General features: G+C 40.2%; 1 protein-coding gene across 2 annotated transcripts in view; it reads left to right on the top strand.

Moving 5' to 3' along the window:
• The window catches only part of tln2b (talin 2b), a 112,628-nt gene that overhangs the window by 56,492 nt on the left and 33,121 nt on the right, over positions 1–23,015 (top strand). For both annotated transcript variants that reach the window (XM_047819587.1, XM_047819586.1), the window contains exons 8-29: positions 2,931–3,058; positions 3,276–3,339; positions 3,632–3,736; positions 5,584–5,739; positions 6,383–6,484; positions 6,578–6,654; positions 7,558–7,741; positions 7,865–7,978; positions 9,141–9,249; positions 10,370–10,578; positions 10,675–10,773; positions 10,881–11,048; positions 12,124–12,418; positions 14,363–14,529; positions 16,433–16,561; positions 18,460–18,573; positions 18,700–18,813; positions 19,038–19,172; positions 19,958–20,086; positions 20,184–20,286; positions 21,122–21,330; positions 21,914–22,033. In XM_047819587.1, the coding sequence (XP_047675543.1) occupies positions 2,931–3,058; positions 3,276–3,339; positions 3,632–3,736; positions 5,584–5,739; positions 6,383–6,484; positions 6,578–6,654; positions 7,558–7,741; positions 7,865–7,978; positions 9,141–9,249; positions 10,370–10,578; positions 10,675–10,773; positions 10,881–11,048; positions 12,124–12,418; positions 14,363–14,529; positions 16,433–16,561; positions 18,460–18,573; positions 18,700–18,813; positions 19,038–19,172; positions 19,958–20,086; positions 20,184–20,286; positions 21,122–21,330; positions 21,914–22,033 (3,030 nt within the window). The remainder of the gene's footprint in view (positions 1–2,930; positions 3,059–3,275; positions 3,340–3,631; positions 3,737–5,583; positions 5,740–6,382; positions 6,485–6,577; positions 6,655–7,557; positions 7,742–7,864; positions 7,979–9,140; positions 9,250–10,369; positions 10,579–10,674; positions 10,774–10,880; positions 11,049–12,123; positions 12,419–14,362; positions 14,530–16,432; positions 16,562–18,459; positions 18,574–18,699; positions 18,814–19,037; positions 19,173–19,957; positions 20,087–20,183; positions 20,287–21,121; positions 21,331–21,913; positions 22,034–23,015) is intronic.

The following is a 23,015-nucleotide window of genomic DNA, read 5'->3' as shown; positions in this document are numbered from 1 at the left end:
TAAGCTTCTGAGTAATTTAGTTTCTGTTCTTTTGTCAGTAAAAAAAAAAACGTGTTGAAATTGCCTGTGGTAATTACACATATGCTACAGATGGCGGATATGGTGATTTTTTTAAAAAAAAATTCACTGGAATATTTCTTTAACCACATAATAAACATCTGCGTTAAGACGTTTTAAAATAATCGTAATAAATGTTTATTTAATTTGAAAGTTAATGGTGGTTTTTTTTTTTTTTGCAATGTGTATCTCATGACCTGTTTAAAATTGCTTTTGAAACGTCGGCTGAGGATCGTTAGTTTAATGTATGCTAATTAAATCTTGAACGGTATAAGCATTATTTAACTAAGGACTTGTTTTATTTTGTTAATATTGCAATGGTAACTAATAGAAATGTGTTCTTTATGGCTTATCTATGAAAATGTTTATTGTTCCTTTTAATAAACCATGGTGTGTTCAGTCGGCCGTTCGTTTGAAATTCCCACGGCAATCTCATAGACTTTTTATTTATTTAATATCCCCCCCCCAAGCACTCATTACAACGAGTGATTGTTTGGAAGTGTTTGTTCATAGGCATTTATGAGTAAGTGCATAGGCGCACTCGTACAGTATACACACACACTCGCATATATAAAGCCTCACAGTGTTTGGAAAGAAAGATGGTTCACTCCCTGGCTTTTCCTCAGTCTATGTCTTGTTTCCACTTTGTAAATCCACACACCCCCAACGGATTCTCTGACTCAGTGCGCCCCCCAACACACACATACACACACACACACACACTTACTCAGACATAAACCACAGCAGATATATACACATGCATTGGCATAAACTGCAAAGCACTCACTGGAGTAAACACATAATTCTGTCCTTTTGTATGGTTCTCTCTCACTCTCCCACACATATACTGTATACACACACACACACACACACACACACACACACACACACACACAAACAACTTTGCTACAGGAGATTCACATGATTGTTCCACAGACTCCAGTGATTGTTGATTAAAGAAGTGTGTGTGTGTTTTTCATTCAGTCCCAAATCATTCAGGAAATAAGACACCATGTAAGTGTGTGTGTGTGTTGCCCTAATTGGTGAACTTTCTCATACTATTTATTCATAACATTCAGTGACCTCATCACCAGCCAAATCTTGCCAAGTCTGTGCACTCTTTACCCCGCGTGTGTGTGTGTGCATGTGTGTAGGCATGGCTTGAGCTGGTTCTTGTAATAACAGTGCGGAGTTGCTTCGTTTGAAGCCCCTTACCATTTTCTTGGAATCTGTACACACTGGTTTTATCAGTGCTCTTTTGCTGTCTGGAAGCACTTTCACCAACTCAGTCCCACTTCTGTAAATGTCTCATTTCTAATACTTATCTCTCAGCTATCCTCCCACCATCTGGCTGCACAGTGACCTCTCTTCGCTCAGGCTAAATCGATAAGCCTGTATGTTTAATGTGCTCTATTCTACATGCAGCCCACTGTGTTGAACCATACTAGACAATATGGATCCTGACCAGACGTGATAATGAGCACAAAATACAAGTCCTGCTCTCCAGATTGTAACTGGGAAGTGTCTAATGGTTCTTTCTGTGCATCCGTGCTGAAGCACTTCTAAGGAAGATGGAGCTATTTGCCCCAGAGAGAGGCAGAGAGCATTTCAGCACATTTTAAAGGTGCCAAAAGGGCAGCCATATAATCTATCCAGCATTCTTTAGTGGAAATGCAACAGTATCATAGCTCATACACACGTTTATCCTAGAGCTGTCAAATTCCTTTAAGCATTGCATTGGTATTTGTTGGATTATTGGTGGCTTAGTGGGTTAAGATGTTGATCTACTGATCAGAAGGTTGCGAGTTCAACGGGTTCAGGGTTGACGAGGACCTTTAACCCTTAACTGCTTGTATGAATGAGATAAATGTCAGTCGCTGTGGAAAAGGGCTTCAGCCATACAGCTTAAATGTTACACAATGGATGAGAATTTGTCTTATGTTCCAGATAAAGCATAGATGCACGATTGTTGCATATATGTGAAAATGTAGTCTGACAAATAAATTTCAAAACGTTCATTTGGCTGACATTTTTTTTTTGTTGGGGAAATGCACGTTTTCAAGAATTTGCTTTATTGAACATGAAAAACTGAAAATTTTATTGTTTAAATAATTGAAAAGAGAAATAATGCGGTGGCTGACCTGATCTAGACACATGAGTAAACTGATGTGACCGAATTAGCTCTGTACTGAAGCCAGCGGATGCTCATCTCTGATTCAGCTGACCATAGTCACTCATTAGTTCCCAAAGATTTTTAAATACCATGCGTCGCTACACAGCTATGAAGTCATGTTTGGACACTTGGTGAACGTCGTGGTATCCGAAACCCTTGACATTAATGTTGGCACTTTAAATGCACACAGATGTCATGATAGTCATCCCTGTTCATTGCCTAGAAAAATCTGTGCTATTCGATGAATGGAGGAAATAATTAAAAGCATAACTTGATCTTTGGCTCTGTGACACTTTTAAACCTAATATTGTGAAAGCAGTCCATCGCTGAGTGTTAAACGTCATATAGCTCGGACTATTTATAATAACGAGATTATTTAATTTTAATGTCTAGCCTTTTAGCAATAAAAGCTGAAACTTTGACTGTTTAGGTCATTAATACATTTGTACCTTTTTAGTAAACAATAACAAAAAAATCAGGTAACATTATAGTAATTAGCGCTTTGTATTGATTTTTCCAATGTTGGGGAAAGACTCCACACTTTCTCTATTTCTTTCTGTTCATCCATTTCAATGAATGGAGGAAGGAATTAAAAGTACTTGATCTTTGACTCTGTGACACTTTTAAACATATTAAGCATATTAAACATGGTTTGTTCAGGTGCACGCTTTGTATCCTGACTCATGTCGTTGTGTTCCAGGCCAGAGATGACATCTTAAATGGCTCCCACCCAGTGTCCTTCGATAAGGCGTGCGAGTTTGGTGGAATCCAGGCACAGATCCAGTTCGGTCCTCATGTGGAGCACAAACACAAGCCCGGATTCTTAGAGTAAGCCTCTGTGTGTGAACAGGCTGCTACTGCGGCCTTTCTCTCTCACACACACACACACACACACGCACACTTTTTCTGTCCAAACAAAGTCTGTAAAGCTTAAGGGTTAGTATATGAGCATGCTGGACCCTTCCCACTTGTCAGATATCACCACATGTTCTGAATGAAAAGTGCTGTCAGGGTGTAAATGTGTGCCATGTTGACTTCTTTGCAGCCTGAAGGAGTTCCTGCCCAAAGAGTATATTAAACAGCGAGGATCTGAGAAGAGGATCTTTCAGGTTTGTGCTGCTTTACACACCACCACTGTTATCGCACGAGTAAAGTACAGTGGTGTTTGGAACCTATTCATTTGTTCAGTGCTAACCTTTAATGAAGCATTCGCTTATGAGCAGAGCAAGCAATGAGAACCACAGAATAATTAAGATTAAGCAAATTGATGGCTGATTAAAAGATTTGCAATCTAATGAGCGCTCCGTTCATGATGCGTGAGAAAAGCATACTAAGCTGAATTTGTGGATCTGTGGTGCATGTTTTCTTTTCTTTTTTAACTGTCCACATCTTGAATCATAGGAACACAAAAGCTGTGGAGAGATGACGGAAATCGAGGCGAAGGTGAAATATGTAAAACTCGCCAGGTCCCTGAGAACATACGGAGTGTCCTTCTTCTTGGTGAAAGTAAGACATGACATGATGATGTACTAGATACGATGTTTACATACTGTGTGTATTTTTGTGAAGGGGAAGAGTGTGTTTAATTATCTCTTCGCTCTCAGGACCAAACAAGTAGCAGGAGCCACTAGAAGCAAACACACGTGTGAATATTTTCACAAGGGCTAAGAACCTCTCCATACAGTCTGTACAAAAGCAGTCTTAAACACACTAACCAACAAGTGCTGCATTATGAGTTTTGGAAGTTGGAGCAGAATGCAATTTCATAATGCAAAAATATTGGAAAAACTTTGTAGGAAAGGCTTTGAGTTCCAGTAGCAAGTCCGTTATGGAGAGTGAGAACAAAGGCGAAGTTGGGATTGCAGTTTTTCACACATCTTCAGAGTATTCAATATATGCGCTATTATCTCTTAAATGTTGTCATTAAATCCTGTGCCGTTGTCAGAATAAGGTTTATTAAAGTCTCAGTGAGGGAGAGATTTCAGGTCATTAGTGGTCTGCTGTAAAGCCCAGGGCTATACATAAATTGCTATGAAAGGGCTTTTTGCAGACTCATTATACTTACAGTGAAAATGCATCTATTTATTTATTGATGTAGAAAGAATGTCTTGCTTTCAGTGGCCCTGAGTAGATCACGCTAAGAGACATTAGAAAAATACTTAAAGTAGACAGCAGTAAAAAATGGCAATCTTGCTAAATGTGAAGAGACTTTAATTGGCGGAATGAAATAAACAATAAAACGCCAGTCATGCCGAAGTGCCCCATGCCCTTGTCTGCTGAAGACAATGGGACAATGTGGCTATTTTTAAAAAAAAATCTCTATTCATCTTTTTAAAAAAAACAACAAAAAATAAAAAGCATGCCCTTGTATGTGAGTTGCATTGTTAATACAATGTTGATGTATTTTTATTGTCATAAAGTGCGTTCTGTATTAAAGACACTTGAAGTTAAATAAATCAGCTGAGGGGAAACCGATCGAAAAATATTTTCGACAATCCTCTGCATGTTACTTGCCCTTTTGTGTGGCACCTATATGACATTCAGGTCTGCACACTGAGGTGTCCAGGCGAGTGTGTGCGTGCGTGTGGGCATGCGCGCGTGTGTGTGTGAGCATGAAGTTCCCCTGGGTTGCTGCTGTATTGCAGATGGGATGCCCAGGGCATTGTAAAGGGCAAGAGGAATATTCCTAGTGGAATAGTTAGCAGCCTGATTTCTAATGAAGAATAAAGCTTTAATTTAACCCTTTTCTATTAGGACACTGTTCCTTTCTGCTGGCGGAATAGAAATCGACATGTCTGACATTATCAATCAGTGTAAACAAACAAATTTTGTAGACTTTATTGCCGCAACTCTGATATAAATTGAGTCAGGACACTGCTGGATTTCAGTGTGAGCTGTTTTTACCAATTTTCATGGTAGAAGTTCACTTATGATTTATAAAAAAGTTTGCGCTAGCAGGCTAGGTAAAAGCAGAGATACTTATTTATTCATAACTACAGATCCCTAAAACCCTGAGTGTCTACTTTCATATGAGCAGTTTAGCACCAATGTGATGTGTGACATGACAAAGAAAATCAATTCTGATCATGGACACCACCAAAACAGGCCGAAATGTAATTTCTATCTCTGCTAAAGAGTTCAACAACCCCTTGGTTGGTATAAAAAAATGATAAATTGATTAGCTAGCTCACAGGTGGAAACTTCAACTTGGTTGCTCTGCATGCTGGAGTAAGTAAAAAGATTAGAAAAGATGGATTTTTTTCTGTGTCTATTCGGGTGTTACATGCCGTATATTTATCGTTTGAAACGTCTTGAGACGTCGTTCTAAAATGATGTGATTTGTTCCCTAACAGGAGAAGATGAAGAGCAAGAATAAGCTTGTCCCACGCTTGCTAGGAATAACCAAAGAGTCTGTAATGCGGGTGGATGAGAGGACTAAAGACGTAGTGCAGGAGTGGCCCTTAACCACAGTGAAAAGATGGGCAGCATCTCCCAAGAGTTTCACATTGGTATGCAAGCGTGCACTGGGATTGCCTCTCTTACACGGGATTGCCTCTCTTACTCATCTGTAGTACTGCTACTGATGAGACTTCACTCATTCCGTATTAGTAGTCAGTGTAAATAGACAGAATTTCTTAAAGGCACATTTGGCAGCACATTTAAATTGAATGCATTGTTGGACATTGACCAAGGTTTCCAGTTCACTGAAAATGAGCCTCAAACAATGATCACTTTGAGCTGAAGGTCAAATTACAGGGAGCAAGAGGAAGCTCCTGATGCTCTGGCCTTCAAAGGTTTAAAAAAAGAACACAAGTGCACGTTATTAGCAGGCTAATGCTCAAGTGTCTCGCATTCAACGTGCACCATGTATATTGGCTTTTATTAGGATTTACTATATATATATTAGGGTTTTACTACTTGATAAAATATGAATGGTGGGTAAATAAGCTCTAGTGTTAGGTTCAGTTATTTATTTATTAATTACATTTTTATTTAATGATTATGAATTAAATTAACGTCAATGCTATATATGGTAAATCCTCTCTCATACCTCTTTTCTGTTATAACTGTTTAGGATGCACTACATGGTCTTTATCTTGGCTTTATTAGTGAGATTTAATGTGTGTGGGGGTGTGTGCTTGCTTCTTAAAGGACTTTGGTGAATACCAAGAGAGCTACTATTCTGTTCAGACTACAGAAGGAGAGCAAATCTCCCAACTTATTGCAGGATACATAGACATCATCCTTAAAAAGGTAAGCACGCTAAGCTTTTTCTAATGTTTCTCAGACCATGTAAGCTACATCCAGTTTACACGCGTGACTCATGCCGATGTCGGGGTTTTACAGAAGCAGAGCAAGGACCGCTTCGGTTTGGATGGTGATGAGGAGTCCACCATGCTGGAAGAATCGGTTTCACCAAAGAAGTACACTTTCTTTTAACACTGTGATGAGCGTTTGACTTGACTTTGACTCTTAATACTGACTTTGCTTCGTAACGGCATAAACGTAATAATGTCATTCAACCATTTGTCGATTATGTTAAGGTGTTTGATCGTTTGAAATTGGCAGAAGAGCCCGAGTGGTGGTGTAGAAACCGACAAACTGGCTCATAGCCAGGTCTAATCACACACGAGAGAGAGGGCTTTTCTATTATTCTGCCCTTGAGAAGGTTGTAGCTCACAGCGACATGGTGTTTTATTATTTCCCTTAAACTGGAAAATCATCAGGAAGAATTAAGTGATCCAGTTCCTTGAAGCAGAGAGAGAGAGAGACACACACACACACAGCTAGAGAGAGAGACACACACACAGAGCGCGAGACACACAGCGAAAGAGAGAGAGACGGCAACACAGAGTGAGAGAGAGAGAGAGAGACACAGAGAGCGAGAAAGAGAGAGAAGGAAGGAAACTGTATGTGTGTGCGTGCTTCATTTTGCTCTGTCTATCTGCAGCATGCTTCTTATCCATTCGTTGCTCAGGCTCTGACAGGAGCAGATCTACAGATATGTTTGTCTTTTTAGGTTGTTACAGGAGATGGCATGATGCATCACTGCCTCCTAGCCTCCTGCATTAGATGCCAGTGCAGCCATTTCTGTCCATGTTCAAATCCAAAAATTGAGGCTTCCCACAATGAGTTGTAATTAACCAATAAAGCCTGGAGTGCCTGTCGACAACAGGAGACCGCTCTAGTGCACATTAAATCTCTAAGCTTTAAATATCTGTGCATGATTGTTTCCACATTTGCACTCCTGTTGTAGTGTTGCGTTAAGGTCTATATGTTCTGTTCTTTAAACTGTACGTGTTGGGTAACATGATGCTTCTGTGCAGGTCAACTATCCTGCAGCAGCAGTTTAACCGCGTGGGCAGAGTGGAGCATGGGTCAGTGGCACTGCCCGGCATCATGCGCTCGGGTTCTGTCGGCGGCCCAGACGCTGTTAACATGGGTACCATGCCGGCTCCTCAGCAGCAGATCACTATGGGGCAGATGCACAGAGGACACATGCCCCCACTGGTAAGATTCTTACGCAGTATAACCGCGATTGTAGCTCCACATACACACACAGACTTTTGATTTGACTGTCAAATGCAGGGCGTGTGCATAACCCTGTCTTTTGTACCGTGTGTGCGTCATCAGAGCCTGGCGCAGCAAGCGCTTATGGGCACCATAAACAGCAGTATGCAGGCAGTACAGCAGGCTCAGGCGGACCTCGGCGAGGTGGATAACCTGCCACCACTGGGACAGGACAGGGTGAGTATACCTATAGTATATGTATATATGTTCGAAACCTTTTGGCTTAAGTGATCAATTAAGTATCAATTATATTTATATAGTAATGTCAAAGCATACTTTCTTGATATCTGATAGAAGTAAAAAGATTTACAGCAGGCGCATTTTACAGGTTTCATGATGTCAGGGGTCTCCAGTCTGATCTGCAAAGGGCTGGTGTGCAACTGTTCAATTATTGTTTGAAAACAAGCTCAGATGATTTAACTGTGTTTAATCAGGTGTGACTCCCGCATAGTTAGAATAACCTGGAGGCACATCGGCTCTTTGTGGATAATACTCCTGCTCTATATACTGAGTATCTGTCAAACCATGTTGTACTGGCTTCAAGATGATTTAAACATCCTGAGACATTAATCATGGGTTAAAAATGTCTAGAATGTATTTTCCAAACTAAATACCCCCCGTGTTTCTTCCTCTTCTTCTTCCTCATCTTCCTCCTCTTTCTCTTCTTCCTCTTCTTCTTCCGAATACACATTAATTATGGTGTTCTTAACGAAATGAATGATTATCAAGATCGTTTTTGCATTTATTAAATGTCTCATTAAGCATCAGCAAGAAGTAAATATTCATTTAGGTTAAAAAAATAAAACCTTTTCTTACCCTTTAAACTGCTAACACGTCTCTTTCTCATGGAGTTTTTTTTTTTCTTTTCTGTAGTTTTATTTTTCCTAAGATGTAATAAATTTACAAGATATCGGGTCGATGATCTAATACTAATCCGTTACAGAGCATAATCCGTATAAAGTTCACTCCATCTGTGGAAATCTTGAAACGATAATAATTCAATCATAATTATTGAAGTGCATTCCAATTTGAAGTAGTTAACATCCAAATGAAGTAGTTAAAGGAATTTGGCAGCCCTCATGTTTTTCAGTCTCTTTTAGTGACTCCTGTATAAAATTGATCGTGTAGCTGTTTGTTTCTGACTGTGAGTTTCCTGACTCAGTAATCCTGATACAGAGCAGACTCGCCTCCCTGTCATGATGAGCCATGTTAGAAATGTGAAAGCCACAAAATGTTTATAAACCTTTAAGTGATAGTGTAGTGTGAAGCACAGCCAAAAATAAAATCTGTGAGTTTTTTTATAGACTGCTGGTCATCATGTCTCACTCCTTTCTAAAAGGCATCCAGGGTTTGGGTTCAGAATAAAGTGGATGAATCCAAGCACGAAATCCATTCGCAAGTAGACGCCATAACTGCTGGAACCGCATCCGTTGTCAATCTTACTGCAGGTAAACTCGCACAAACAGCTGCTCTGTGTTTTCATGCTTCTCTCATTTCCCCTGTTTGTTTCTCTTGTCAGATGCTTTAAAAATCTGGTACCAACAGATAGATTGAGTTTCTTTATGGCTTCAGATGAATCGAAAGTCATTTTTGTTGGGATGCCGAAAAATGCTGGTGGTGTAAAACATAAAACTTGCAGCTTGAATATCAACACATGCCTTCTTCCAGTCCACATCAAGGACACAGGCTTCCAGACACTCTTCAGTTACACTAATAAATGTTTCTGTTCATGAAGGAATATTGAGTGCAGTGTCCTGAAGCCGATCTGTTTGGCGTGATCCTGGCTTTTGGAGGCAGGCCATGTGGGCACCTGCCAGATTTCTGCTGGAGTTAATCTCTATATGCCATCTGTTTGATGGGCCAAAGATCTGCCTGCTAGCTATCAGAAACGTCAGCACTTCTACTCCAAATCTCTTGCTCTCTGTTTTTATAAAAAAAAAAAAAAAAAAAAAAAAAGGCTTGTTAGAAATGTTTGAATGAAGAGCAGTATTTCTGTATGTATATAGTTGTTTGTTGGATGCATTGACGATATCCCTTACCTAGCAATTATATGTATTAAGATGTAATAATTATTGCTATTATTATATAGTACTATGAAACACAGGCATGAGAGAATTCCTGTCCTAGTTAAACTAAAGAAAAGCTCCAGCATATTAAAACTAATCTCTGTTCACGCTAGGTAAAATAAAATGTGTGTAATTCAACACGTTCCGAAAATCAGATTAAACGACACATAGAATGGAAGTCTAATGGAAATTGACCTGGGAGGTTAATACACATTTATGCAAAAAGGGTCGTTTGGTAGAATTTGATCAATTTAGTTTTTTAAACCTTACAGGAATGACATCTTAATGTAAGTGATATCATGAATCCAGTCAAATTGGTGTTTTTTTTTTTTTGGTTTGTTTTTTCTCTTTAATTTGACACTTGCTTCTATAGGTAGATGGAGATCAAGTTGGATGTTCCATAGTTTCAAGGACTAAAATGACCTCTTTTTAAAATGATCCAAAGGTCAATTCTGTAATATGAATATATAAAATGTTGCTTTCTTTCTGTCTGAAACTAAAGGTGACCCAACAGACACTGACTACACAGCTGTAGGCTGCGCCATAACCACCATCTCCTCCAACCTGACGGAGATGTCGAAGGGCGTGAAGCTGCTAGCGGCACTCATGGAGGATGAAGTGGGCAGTGGGCAGAGACTAATGGGAGCAGCCAGGACTCTAACCGGGGCAGTATGTGACCTGCTCAGGGCTGTGGAGCCGGCGTCTGGAGAGGTAAACACGCGCGCACGCACACACACACACACACATCTAGACAGTTCTCTGTTGGAGTCCAGGCTCAGATTTGTAACACTGCTGTGAATATTTTAGCCTAGACAGACGGTGCTGACAGCAGCGGGTAGCATCGGACAGGCTAGCGGGGACCTGCTGCGCCACATCGGAGAGGGAGAGACTGACGAGAGATTCCAGGTGTGTGTGCTTCGGTGTTTATGTATAGAAATCAGGATGTACAGCAACAGTCTCCGATGAAGGAACACATAAACGTAAGTTTTATCTCGTCCTTTTTGGTTTTACAGGACATCATGATGAACCTGGCCAAAGCAGTGGCTAACGCTGCTGCACTGCTGGTGCTGAAGGCAAAGAATGTAGCACAAGTTGCTGAGGACACGGCGCTACAGAACCGTGTGATAACTGCAGCCACACAGTGCGCCCTCTCCACCTCACAGCTAGTGGCCTGCACCAAGGTAAGGTTAGAGAGTCAGGATAGTTAGACAGATAAGATGGGTTCATAGATGAAAGACTGATCGGTGTAAGAATGGATGCACATACTGTATTTATGTGGATTAATGGATACAGGGTTGCTATGTTCTGTATATGGATGAAAAGGTACAGTATAGAGATGAATAAATGGATGGATGGATTCCTGAACCCATCTTGAAAATAAGCAAAGAATACCACATGTATTAATGACATTACAGACAATAAAACCTTGACATTGCATCGTTTTATTCTAATAGGTTTTAAGTGGTGCATTCTTTTTTTTTTTACACTACATGAGTTTCAAAATTATTTGCACCCTTACAGTAAATGTTATACCTCCTCTGGAGAGAACGACAGCTGTAAATCTCTTTCAGTAATGTCTAACAAGTCTGATGACCAGTTAAAACAGATGGTCTTGAACCTTCTGTCTTTTTTGTTGTTTTTTTTCGTTGGTAAGGTTATTTTACATGTGTAACGCTTATTTTTACACCCCAGGTAAGCAAAAGATCAATTGTTTTGATTTTTTTCTAGTTGGAAATGAGAATTTTTATGTGTAATGTTTGTTTTATGCAAATCATTTTTTATTTTATTTTATAAAGGCCTCCAATCTTTTTGGATCTCACTGTATTTTGAGGGGCTAGATGGATGGATCGGTGCATGGATGGGTGAATGAATAAATGCATAGAGGATCCATACATGGATGGATGGTCAGATTTTGGGGTTAATGGGTGGTTTGGCAGGTGGATGGGTGAATGAGTGGCAGAGATATTTGGGAGAGTGGATTTATAGATGTCAGGATGAATTAATGGATCATTTGGCAGATGGAATGGATTGACAGAGGTGGATGGGTGAGTGGATGGTTGGATGGGCCAGTATATGGATGGATGTATGGGTGGCTGGACATTTAGTGCATGAATGACTGAGTAAGAGAAATTTCTTTGCTAGAAGAGCCACATCTCAGCAACAATTAAAATTCAGATAATCTGTAGAAAGTGATCCTTGTGCTCTCTCTCTCTAGCAGAATGGCATTAATGCAGTATTTTTCATTGTTTATTTGAGGTGGTGAGCCCCACCATCAGCTCACCCGTGTGCCAGGAACAGCTGGTGGAAGCAGGCAGGCTGGTGGAGCGCTCAGTGGAGCTGTGTGTTAAAGCTTGCCATGCTGCCTCTGATGAGGCTGAGCTGCTTCGGCAGGTGAACGGAGCAGCAGGCACGGTCAGCCTGGCTCTTAGTGACTTGCTTCAGCATGTGCGCCACTACGCCAGTTGTGGTGAACCCATCGGCCGCTACGACCAGGCCACTGACACCATCATGACCGTCACTGAGAGTATCTTCACCTCTATGGGGGATGCAGGTGAGATCCTGATATCACAATAATAGCCTTTTATAATAAGGGAGTCAGGGTTTAATGATCAGCATCATGCTATTAGGACAGCTTTGAATTATCTCTGATTGCAGAGGATGATGACTATAGCACAGTAGTTTGATTGGGAATCATTTTTAAAACCTTTTTAGTTGTTTAAACGTGTAGATAATTTACCTGGAATATTTGTTTTGTAAAAATGAACTGCATCGTTTTAATGTCTTGAGTCATGCCAATAATGTCATTTGTGAATAATGTAAACATTTATGTCAATACATTTATAATGATCTCGATTCAATTTCCTTTTCACAGGGTGCCATTAATTGTCATGTCAGGGTAAAAGGCCAGTGGCTTTCTGAAGCACATTCAGACAGATGGTCTAAATTACAGTCAGAAAATAGATTTCATGACTTGAAGGGTTTATTTAAAAAGGAAATTTCATTGTGGACTGCGATACAATAATACACAGCGGGTCAATGAAATCATTTAGTCAGCCCTTCCAACCAAACTATCTGTGTTGTGGTTTAAAATGATAAATATTGTTTTAGCTTTTCCGTTCTCAGCTTTGCATGACAAAGGAATACATCGCTAACATGTTTCCCCAAAGAGACCTTAGATACTTTCCTGTATTTTCCTTTGAACCTGTTTTCTCATGACGGGCAAAAAAGACCCTATCGGTATCCGATGTTGAATTAATTGCACGACCATTTCAGATTTAAAGACGAGCCACAGAGGTTTCAGGTTGTGTTCAGAAATAATGCAGAGAATAATGCAGTTAAGGCAATGTCTTACACGGTGATATAAATATCTACTGATGAATAATGAATACGATTTGAGACCAGAGAAGATTCACTTGATCGATTATTAAGCTTCATCTAGTTTGGTTTGTCTTCAGTGCTATTGAGTTTCTTGGTGGTGTTCGAATTTATTTAATCTCTGTAAGACACTGGAGGTTTTTAGACTGTGGTTTCTATTACCTTACCTGAGGACAAGCTCTGCTGTGAAGCTGTGCTTTAACTCTGAGCTGTTTATTATGGTATGGCCATAAGGCATAATGCTGAGCAACATCTAACCCACTTCATACTTGTGGGGTTGTTGGACATGTAATATAAAACCACTACACAGCTCCAGATCTGGTCTCAATCAAGTGAGCTTGCTTTGAAACGTTAAGAGAAAACACATGGCATGAATCGTCAAGCAAACTTGAGGTCTGGTCACTAGAATTCCAGTAAAACAATTACTGTAACACTGCATTGGACCAGCTGAGCAGTTCTGTAGGGCTTTGAGGTTTAAGATTTAAACCGATTCGATGAAAAGAAGAACATTTCACAGAACCTCATTTATTTATTTATTTATTTATTTATTTATTTATTTATTTATTTATTTATTTATAGCTAGCTGCTTTTGCATTCCAGGTGATGATATTTTCAGCTTACAATGAAATGCTTAGTTTGCACCTTCTCTGGATGCTACTTTAGAAATAAATAGAATTAATGACAAAAAAAGGCTAAAAAAATAAATCTCTAGTGTAATTAAGAATCATGGTTTTAACTAAGACTTATAAAACAACAGGAAAACACACACATACATACTTACATACATTCCTTTGATCACAGCATCTGTGATTTTATTTTTGGATCTATGTAGGTGTCTAGCGCACATATAGGCGACGAGTGGTTGGAGTGTAAAATGTTCCCGAATCGATAGTGTACATCAGGTCACATGCCAGCTTTTGTTAAGCGTTGCTCCTGTAGCTTTGATTCGCAGGAGAGCCGCGCTGAAACTAAATCACATTCCTACTGATCAAAGGATCGAGAACTAAGGCTTGTGTTCGTCTGTTCACTTCACAAGCTGAAATCCGGCCACTTATGGCATGGGAAATAAAGACATATACCATCAACTTACATATTACTGAATGTGTGTGTTCACTTAAAGGAGAGATGGTGAGACAGGCTCGTGTGTTGGCCCAGGCAACATCAGACCTGGTGAATGCCATGCGTTCGGACGCTGAAGCCGAGGTGGATGTGGATAACTCCAAGAAGCTGCTGGCGGCGGCCAAACTGTTGGCCGACGCTACGGCTAGAATGGTGGAAGCTGCAAAGGTGGAACATTTTTTTATATACTCTTATTATAAAGTGTGCAAAATTATTCCAGATTAGAGAAGGATGGGACAGTGAATAAGGGATGAGATACTTCTTACTTATACACTGTATTCCACACTGTATTCCCATAAATAAGGAAAAACAACTTGAATTCTGTCCTTGTTGACTAATTTAACAGTTTAACTATTAATCAGAGGAGGGCTACACGGAATGAACGATTCTCTGGTACTCTCACCTTACAAGAAAAAAATTATATATTAATATAGAAACTTGCAGAATCTTATTATTGCCTTTGATCAACTTCTGGCACACAGTTTCTGTGAATCAATTAAATCTGCTAGGGACTTCATATTGAATTGGAGAGTGAGGGGGGAGAGAGGGAGAGTGAGGGGGGGAGAGGGAGAGTGAGGGGGGAGAGCGGGAGAGTGAGGGGGGAGAGAAGGAGGAAGTGAGAGGGAGGGAGGGAGAGTGATTGGGAGAGAAGGAGGAAGTCTGAGGGGTCTGTCTTTCTCTTTCGTTTTTCTCTCGTTCGCTTGCCGTTTGTCTATGCCTTTCTCTTTCTTTTGTTCTCTCTTTCCTCTTGCCGTTTTTCTCTCTTCGCTTTCGTGTTGGCTCGCATCCTTCTTCCTTTCGCTTCTTTCTTTCTCTTTCGTTTTTCTCTCTATTCTCTTTCTCCTTTGTTGCTCTCTTTCTCTTTCTTTTTCTCTCCTGCTCCTTTTTTTTTCTTTATTTCTCTTTCTTTTCTCTCTTTCCTTCTTTCTTTTCTCTCCTTCTTCCTTTATTTTTCTTTCTTATCTCTTTCTTTTTCTCTCTTTCGTACTCTTTTTCTCTCCTTTTCATTTCTTTTTCTTTCTTTCTCTTTCTTTTCTCTCTTTCTCTTTCTTTTTCGCTGCCTTCTTTCCTTTCTTTTTCCCTTTGCTGTCTCTTTCTTTATCTCTTTATTTCCTTCTTTTTCTCTTTCTTTTTCCTTCATTTGTCTTTCTTTTTCTTTCTCTCTTCTTTTCTTTTCCCTTTCTTTTCCTTTCGTTCTTCTCTTTCTTTCTTTCTTTCTTTCTTTCTTCGAGGGATGGAGACGAGAGTTGCCCTCACATATTTCTATGTAAGCCATTTGTATGTATAGCGCACAGCGCTTATTTTCCTCCCGTTGCTGAGAGAGTGATCTGCTGTTTTTCTTTCTTAAGCCACAGTGCTTGTAGCATAGTTACACAGAAATCGCCTGGCTTTATGGCTTTTTTTCCCTTTTGCCTACAGCTAACAAATTTTGTGTTCAGTGGTCACTCTATTGCATTTAAATGACAAATTAAATTATGCTGTCACCTAAAGATGGAGTTAGTGATGTAACAAACAGATTTATAAACATCAGTCAGCCTGCCTAGTGAGGGCTAAAATTTTGCAAGCTAGCTGTGCTTTCCCACACATGCCGTAGCAAACCGGTCGAATCAGTTCACTTATTAGATACCTGCTTGTAAAATATCTGCAGTGCTTTTGTGCCTCATGGATTTTTGTAACGCAGACCTTTTTACTTTTGGACGTAAACAGATTTTTAAATGCCTTGAATGCTGATTGAGATGAATGTAAAAGAGAAACATGTTTTATGTTTGTTTGATCCCAGGACTTTCCCATTCCAAAATAACAATTAAATAGAAAAAACAAGTAATGTGGACAACCAGCATTCATTCAGTTTGTACAAAATGTGCAAGCTTTTCTTCTTGAACTAGTTTTTAGGCATTCAACCCTAGGTGTGTGTTTTTTGTGTATGGTGTTGAACTGAAGCTAGCAGAAAGCTGTGTTAGATGTTCAATTCAAACAAATATAAATACAATCATTTAATGGCAGTTCTGTTTTAGTGAATGTAAATGCACTCCCAGAACTGTGTGTGACGTACATGTTTGAACTGCCTCAGGGGGCTGCGGCTCACCCGGAGAACGAGGAGCAACAACAGAGGCTGAGAGAAGCTGCAGAAGGTCTGCGAGTGGCCACCAACGCCGCGGCTCAGAACGCCATTAAAAAGAAGCTGCTCAACAGACTGGAGGTGAGAGAAACGCGACGCACGGCTGTCACCTTCACTCAGCGCTCACGCTTGCTCTCGCCACCTTTTACAGTGCTGCTATTCCCACTAGCCTGCGGCTCTTTTGACCTTCTGGCAACATTGTACACTGAGAAAGTTTCTTACTGTTATGGGTAGCGGTTAATTAAGTCGAGGTCTGAGGCATGACATGGAAACTATAGAGAATTAAAGAGTTATAATTAGAAAGGTTAAGAATCCTTTTGATCGTTTTCTGATTAACTTGATGCATAGAAATTGTCGGGGGTGCCAACGTTTACGGTTTAGCTTCATCATTTAGGATTTTGTTTCCTTTGTGTGATTTTACACCTAAATCAGTGGTCCGACTGAACACAAATAAAGATTCCTTTCTGGAGAACCTGTTCGATGAAGGGGAAAGGACATGGACGCCATTCATTTGGTTCTGGCAATATTCACTTTTTTTTTTTTTTGTGATGACTGACTTTGATGACAGTCTTTTGAGCCAATGAAAAACAAAAGGCTAGCAAAAATACAGGGTAGAATGTGTTTATAATTTGCGCTGTTAACATTTATGGCATTTGGCAGACGCTCTTATCCAGAGCGGCATACATGTATCCCTTTTATACATTGAGCAGTTAAGGGTTAAGAGACTTGCTTAAATGGCAGCTTTAGTTATCTGTGGGATTTGAACTCAAAAAATTCCAACCAGTAGTCCAGCCATGTCCTGTCCACCAAAGTGCACAATAATATATTTAGATAAATTCCACCTGCTAGGATTTTCTCATTCAACATTGGCATTCGATTTGCAATACACCCTTAAGGAATTCGGATCAATCCTGACCGAACCACTGTTATTATTGTATGTACATGGCTGTGATAGTTTTGTATTGTTCTATTTGTCAAGACCAGGATAAGTAGTTACTGATTATGTTAAAGCTGTAAATGTTTCTCTCCCCAACACCCTAGATTCCCACCTGCAGGAAAGTTAAAAAAAAAAAAAAAAAAATGCCCACATCTGTGACTTATTTTTCTTGTCCCAGTTCACACAGTTGGCATCTCTGCATACACTGCTTTTTAGAATAGTCGGCACCTTCCTGTAAATGACCTAAAAATCTAACATTAAAAAAAAAATTAAACAAAAAACCGAGTGCTTTTATGAAGCTTTAAACATAACCCAGTATTTTCTGTTTGCTTTCCTCAACCCCGTTTTTAACTCTCCTGCTGATGCTGCTCTAATCCCCAGTCGCAAGTGTTGCTATCTGAGAGGCTTATTTAACTGCAGATTTCTAGTAAAAACGTGTTTTGTATCCTTTCTGGGACTTCTCCTCTCCAGAGGCATCTGCCAATTTGCCTTCTCGTTGACAACAAATATGGCTTTGTTCTGATGGCCTCGTTTTGCCCTCCATCTGTCTTCCTACAGAATGTGGAATATATTTGCTTCCTTCGTTTGGCTGTGGCTTCAAAAAGCTCATCATGAATATCTGTATTCTTTTACCTCCGCATGCATGCAAGGTTGCGTGTTTTAGGGGCTGTTTGAATGAGCCACATATTTAAAGTGGTTGAATGAGCTGCCCATTCTTTATTCTCTGTAAACTGCTATAAAGAGAGTGTGTGTGTGTGTGTGTGTGTGTGTGTGTGTGTGTGTGTGTGTGTGTGTGTGTGTGTGTGTGTGTGTGTGTGTGTGTGTGTGTGTGTGTGTGTGTGTGTGTGTGTGAGACATTTAATGTCCTGAGAACAGAGTTTTTTGTGAACAGAACCTATAAAATATAAATGGATCATCAGCAGAAAGATGGCATGTAACACCGAATAGTCACTTATGTCCACAAGCTTGTGTGTGGGTTTACTGTACCTTGTTTCATCTGTGCTGTAGTATTAATGGATAATGTTCTATTTATTTGGATTAGATTGCTGCCAAGCAGGCTGCAGCAGCAGCTACCCAGACCATTGCAGCTGCTCAGAATGCAGCTGCCTCCAACAAGAACACAGCATCCCAGCAGCAACTAGTTCACAGCTGTAAGGTATCGTGGCTATGAATTCCCACTTAGTTCAGTTTGCTCAGCGTATTCATTATTAGCATTCATTACTTATTACTTTGACTAATTTATTACAATGCTGTGTGTGTGTGTGTGCGCGCGCGCGCGAAGGCTGTAGCGGATCACATCCCTCAGCTGGTGCAGGGCATGAGAAGTAGCCAGGCTCAGCCAGAGGACCTGAGCGCGCAGCTGGCACTCATCATCGCCAGTCAGAGCTTTCTACAGGTGCAGCTTAAACCCCAGCACTAGTTACTAACTTATTCTATTTACACTTTTCTTTTCTGTCAGATTGGTTTTTTTTTTGTTTTTATTTATTTATTTTAATCTAGCCCAAAGATTTCAAGCTTGTCTTTGCCTATATACGTAGCTATTACACAACTTAAGCATTGATTTATTTTATATATATCTATATATTTATATTTCTTATTTATGATTCTTTCATCACAAAGCCGGGCGGTAAAATGGTTAGTTCGGCGAAATCAGCCGTCCCAACAGTAACAGACCAGGCAGCAGCAATGCAGCTGGGACAATGCGCCAAGAACCTGGCCACCTGCCTGGCAGAGCTCCGGACAGCTGCACAGAAGGTTAGGTCCATATTCTCCCATGGCTCACATCCTTTCACCTGGGATTGCACAAAGAAAGATATTTTAAGGTGCCATGCTGTCTGACTAGCAACAAACTGACACTAATTAACCAAACTAAAAAGGCCTGCCAGAGTTAACATGCTTACAGAAATTTTGACACAAATGTTTTAGGCCAGTGGATTTTTCTAGGCTAATTACTGTCATGCTGCATCTTTCTATAATAACACAGGACATTTAATTAAGTCACTATTATTATTTCTGGGTTGCAGCATGTTATAATCATGAAAATTAGCACCTGCTTTCACACACTTTGAGCGAGGCATCGTGACAATGTGTGCGCAGAATTTAATGGATGTATCAGAGAAGTGTTTTATGGAAAAGAACTTTAATATACTTGTTTTATATTACACAGGAACACGAGTAACTTGTGAGTAACTGTCCTGTTCCAAGCACGTTATCAATCATGTTCTATCACCGACTCTGCAGGACAGCTCGAACTAAATCCTGAAAAATACATCGACCGTTATAAATCCTCCAAATGCTACAGAACTCTCGTAGTTGCAGCTGCAAATGTATAAATCTTACTAACGCAGCAATTCTGAGCAAATCTGAAATCTGAGCCTTTGTGTATTTACTCATGACTGAGAAATTAATTGTGATTTGTTATTTTCATCTTTGAAAGCATTACTTTAAAAGAATAATAATGTTGTTTTATTGTTATTTCAGGTTTTAATATGGTGGTTTAACAAGCTAGGTTTGCTCTGTGAATATTACTCCTTATTTAGGCTCATGAGGCGTGCGGTCCTCTGGAGATAGATTCAGCTCTCAGCACTGTCCAGACCCTGAAGAACGAACTCCAGGATGCCAAGATGGCTGCATTTGATGGACAACTCAAACCTCTACCTGGAGAATCGGTCTGTGTTTGTGTGTGTAAATCATTTTGAGCATAGCCTGCAGCTGCATTTGTAGATCGCATGCAGTGACTTCATGTGACTGTTTTGTCTTGTGTAGCTGGAGAAATGTGCTCAGGACCTGGGGAGCACCTCCAAAGCTGTGGGCTCCTCCATGGCCCAGCTGCTCACCTGTGCTGCCCAGGGCAATCAACACTACACTGGTATGTATGCCAGCCCGTATGTTTTGAAACCATTTGTTAACTGTAACTCAATCAATCATTTCATTTCATTAGTTTTCTTAAAGGTCACACAGTAGCATGATTTCAACTCAGTCTTGGTGCTGTGGGAAAAGAAACTGAACGTCGAATGCTATGAAACCTGCCGTAATAGAATGTGTTAGAACTTAGCCTGAATTATGTTAAAGTCAAGACAAGAAACGGTTGTCCTTGTTGGTTTAAATACACACTTAGTCTTTTTTGCCTTAACATCCCATCAGTGTCTAAACGATGTTCGAGTGCTATTTCTTGGAGCATCTTGCTGGCTATGAAGCATCGGCTAGTGATCTCTCATATATAGCCTTTTTCTTATATATAGATTTTTTTCACCATCTTTACAAGCATGATGGCTCGTCTCAGTCTCTCTTAGTCTTCCCTGTTTGTAGAGCCACTGTAGCCCAGGGGTGCAGCTCCCCTTTCTCATTAATCTTATTTTCACTACATTTAACATAACATCAGCAATGCAGGGTTACTTGCTTAAATAATGCAGTTTGATGCAATTAGCCAGTGTTCATTTGCAGCCCTTTCTGTCTTGTGGGCTGGGGAAAGGATGCCGGTTCCAGTCTCAAGCTGTCCCTTAGCAAGGCTAGTGCAGAGAGCACTAAAAGCAGCTGATTATGAAATGATTTTTAGATTCTTGGGACTAGTAAAGTGTCGCTTTAGTGGGTTGTTTTTTTTTTGCGGGCCTGTGTATGGAATGAATTATGTTAAGTGTCCTTGTGAAAGTGGTACAACGTTCGGGAGCTTTAAGTATAATGATGGAATTTCTGTGCATGTTCAGGTGTGGCGGCAAGGGAGACAGCGCAGGCTCTGCGGACTCTGGCTCAGGCTGCACGTGGAGTGGCTGCATGCACGGCAGAGAGGCAGTCTGCTGCAGCCATGTTGGATTCAGCCACTCATGTAATGGAAGGCTCGACTATGCTGATCCATGAGGCCCAGCAGGCCCTGGTGTGCCCGGGAGATGCCGAGAGCCAGCAGAGACTAGCGCAGGTCAAATACTATGCGCAGTCTTCACTAATGTGGTCCTGGTGCTTTTTAACCAGATTTGTAAACCAGTTCTGCCACGTCTTACTTATTATGATATTCTGAAACCATTAATACTCATACAGGTTAAGGTTTTTTGAATTTATCGATTTCTGCATTCCACCACCTCCTCTTCATACTTCACTCCCTTTCTCGCTCTCTCTCACACGTGTACTCGCTCTCAATTCTCAAAAGAATTTGGAAAGTAGCACATTGCCCTATTTCAGCACAATTAGATCCTGTTAACCAAGTTGTTGTCTATTATCTACTCTGCACTCTGAGACCTGATATCGGGAATGCTGCAACATTTGCTCCTGATTTGCTGTGGCACCTTTGGGAGATAAACATATTGCTTGGCATATGCATATGACAGTGGCATAAATTAAGAAACATGAATAGTTGTGCTCAGGGTATGATTAGCATTTTAGATTCTTCCCCTTAGGGCATAGAGCTGTTAGGATGCACTGGTATTATGTCAGAACAATAAATGTGTGTGTGTGTGTGTGTGTGTGTGTGTGTGTGTGTGTGTGTGTGTGTGTGTGTGTTGCAGGTAGCAAAGGCTGTCTCTCACTCCCTGAATAACTGTGTGAACTGTTTACCGGGACAGAAAGATGTAGACATGGCACTGAGGAGCATCGGAGAAGCCAGCAAGAAACTTCTGGTGGAAAATGTGAGTCTTTGTTGTTTAGCTGAAGCACATTTGTTATCTGCGATAGCTCATTAGCTCACTTTAATGACCTAATCCAAACCAAAAGTCAAACAATTTTGGAGATCTGATGTCTGAAATACTGATGAAACCCTTTGAGTGATGAATGAAGTATTCTGAAGCTTATAAAAAAAAAAAAAAGCTAAAAGTGTCTCTGACACTATGACAAAAGTGTCTATGACAATATAGTATTTAATCTATAGATCAGTCATTTATTTATTTATTTGTATTGGTTTTCTTTTCATTTTGAGTGATCTAACGTGATTGCCCACTTCACTGTTATTGATGTGCTTCTCTCTTTCCAGGACAGTGTGTTTATTTATTAAAACAAATAAGTAATTGTTTGTTAAAATACCATATTTTTACAATATTGGCCTAAAATTTAGTCAGAGTTTAATATAGTAGAAGGTACAAGGTCTTTATAAGCTCCAAGGTTCGAGCCTGAGCTCAAGGTAGTGTGTGCGCACGTGTGTGTCTGTGTACGTGTGTGTATGGTGCTCTGTGAAAGGCTGGTGTCCCATCCAGTAGTTCTTATACTTCCCACTTCCAGACCATATACCTTATTTATTATAATATAATATTTAATAACATATTAGACAATAAATATGCTTTTGTAGACAATAAATTTTACACATGCTTTCTTACTAAACAGTGAAGAACCCTCAACATGTTGTTGTTCTTTCGGCTGCTTCCTGTTCGGGGTCGCCACAGCAGATCATCTGGTCCACATATTTGACTTGGCACAGTTTTTACGCCGGACGCCTTTCCTGATGCAACCCTCCTGTTTTATCTAGGCTTGGGTCCAGCTCTGAGAGTTAGCTCTTTATTGGCTCGGTTAGTTCTCTGCTAAGGATTCGAACCCATGCTGATACACTGAGAGCGTGGGATCTTGTCGCTGGACAACCAGGAGGCTGGAGAACTCCTAACATGTGATTTCTATTAAAGA

Source organism: Tachysurus fulvidraco, chromosome 10 (genome assembly GCF_022655615.1).
Source record: "Tachysurus fulvidraco isolate hzauxx_2018 chromosome 10, HZAU_PFXX_2.0, whole genome shotgun sequence".
Classification (NCBI taxonomy): Eukaryota; Metazoa; Chordata; class Actinopteri; order Siluriformes; family Bagridae; genus Tachysurus; species Tachysurus fulvidraco.
Note: the sequence above shows the minus strand (reverse complement) of the source record. Positions and strands in the feature narration are given on the sequence as shown.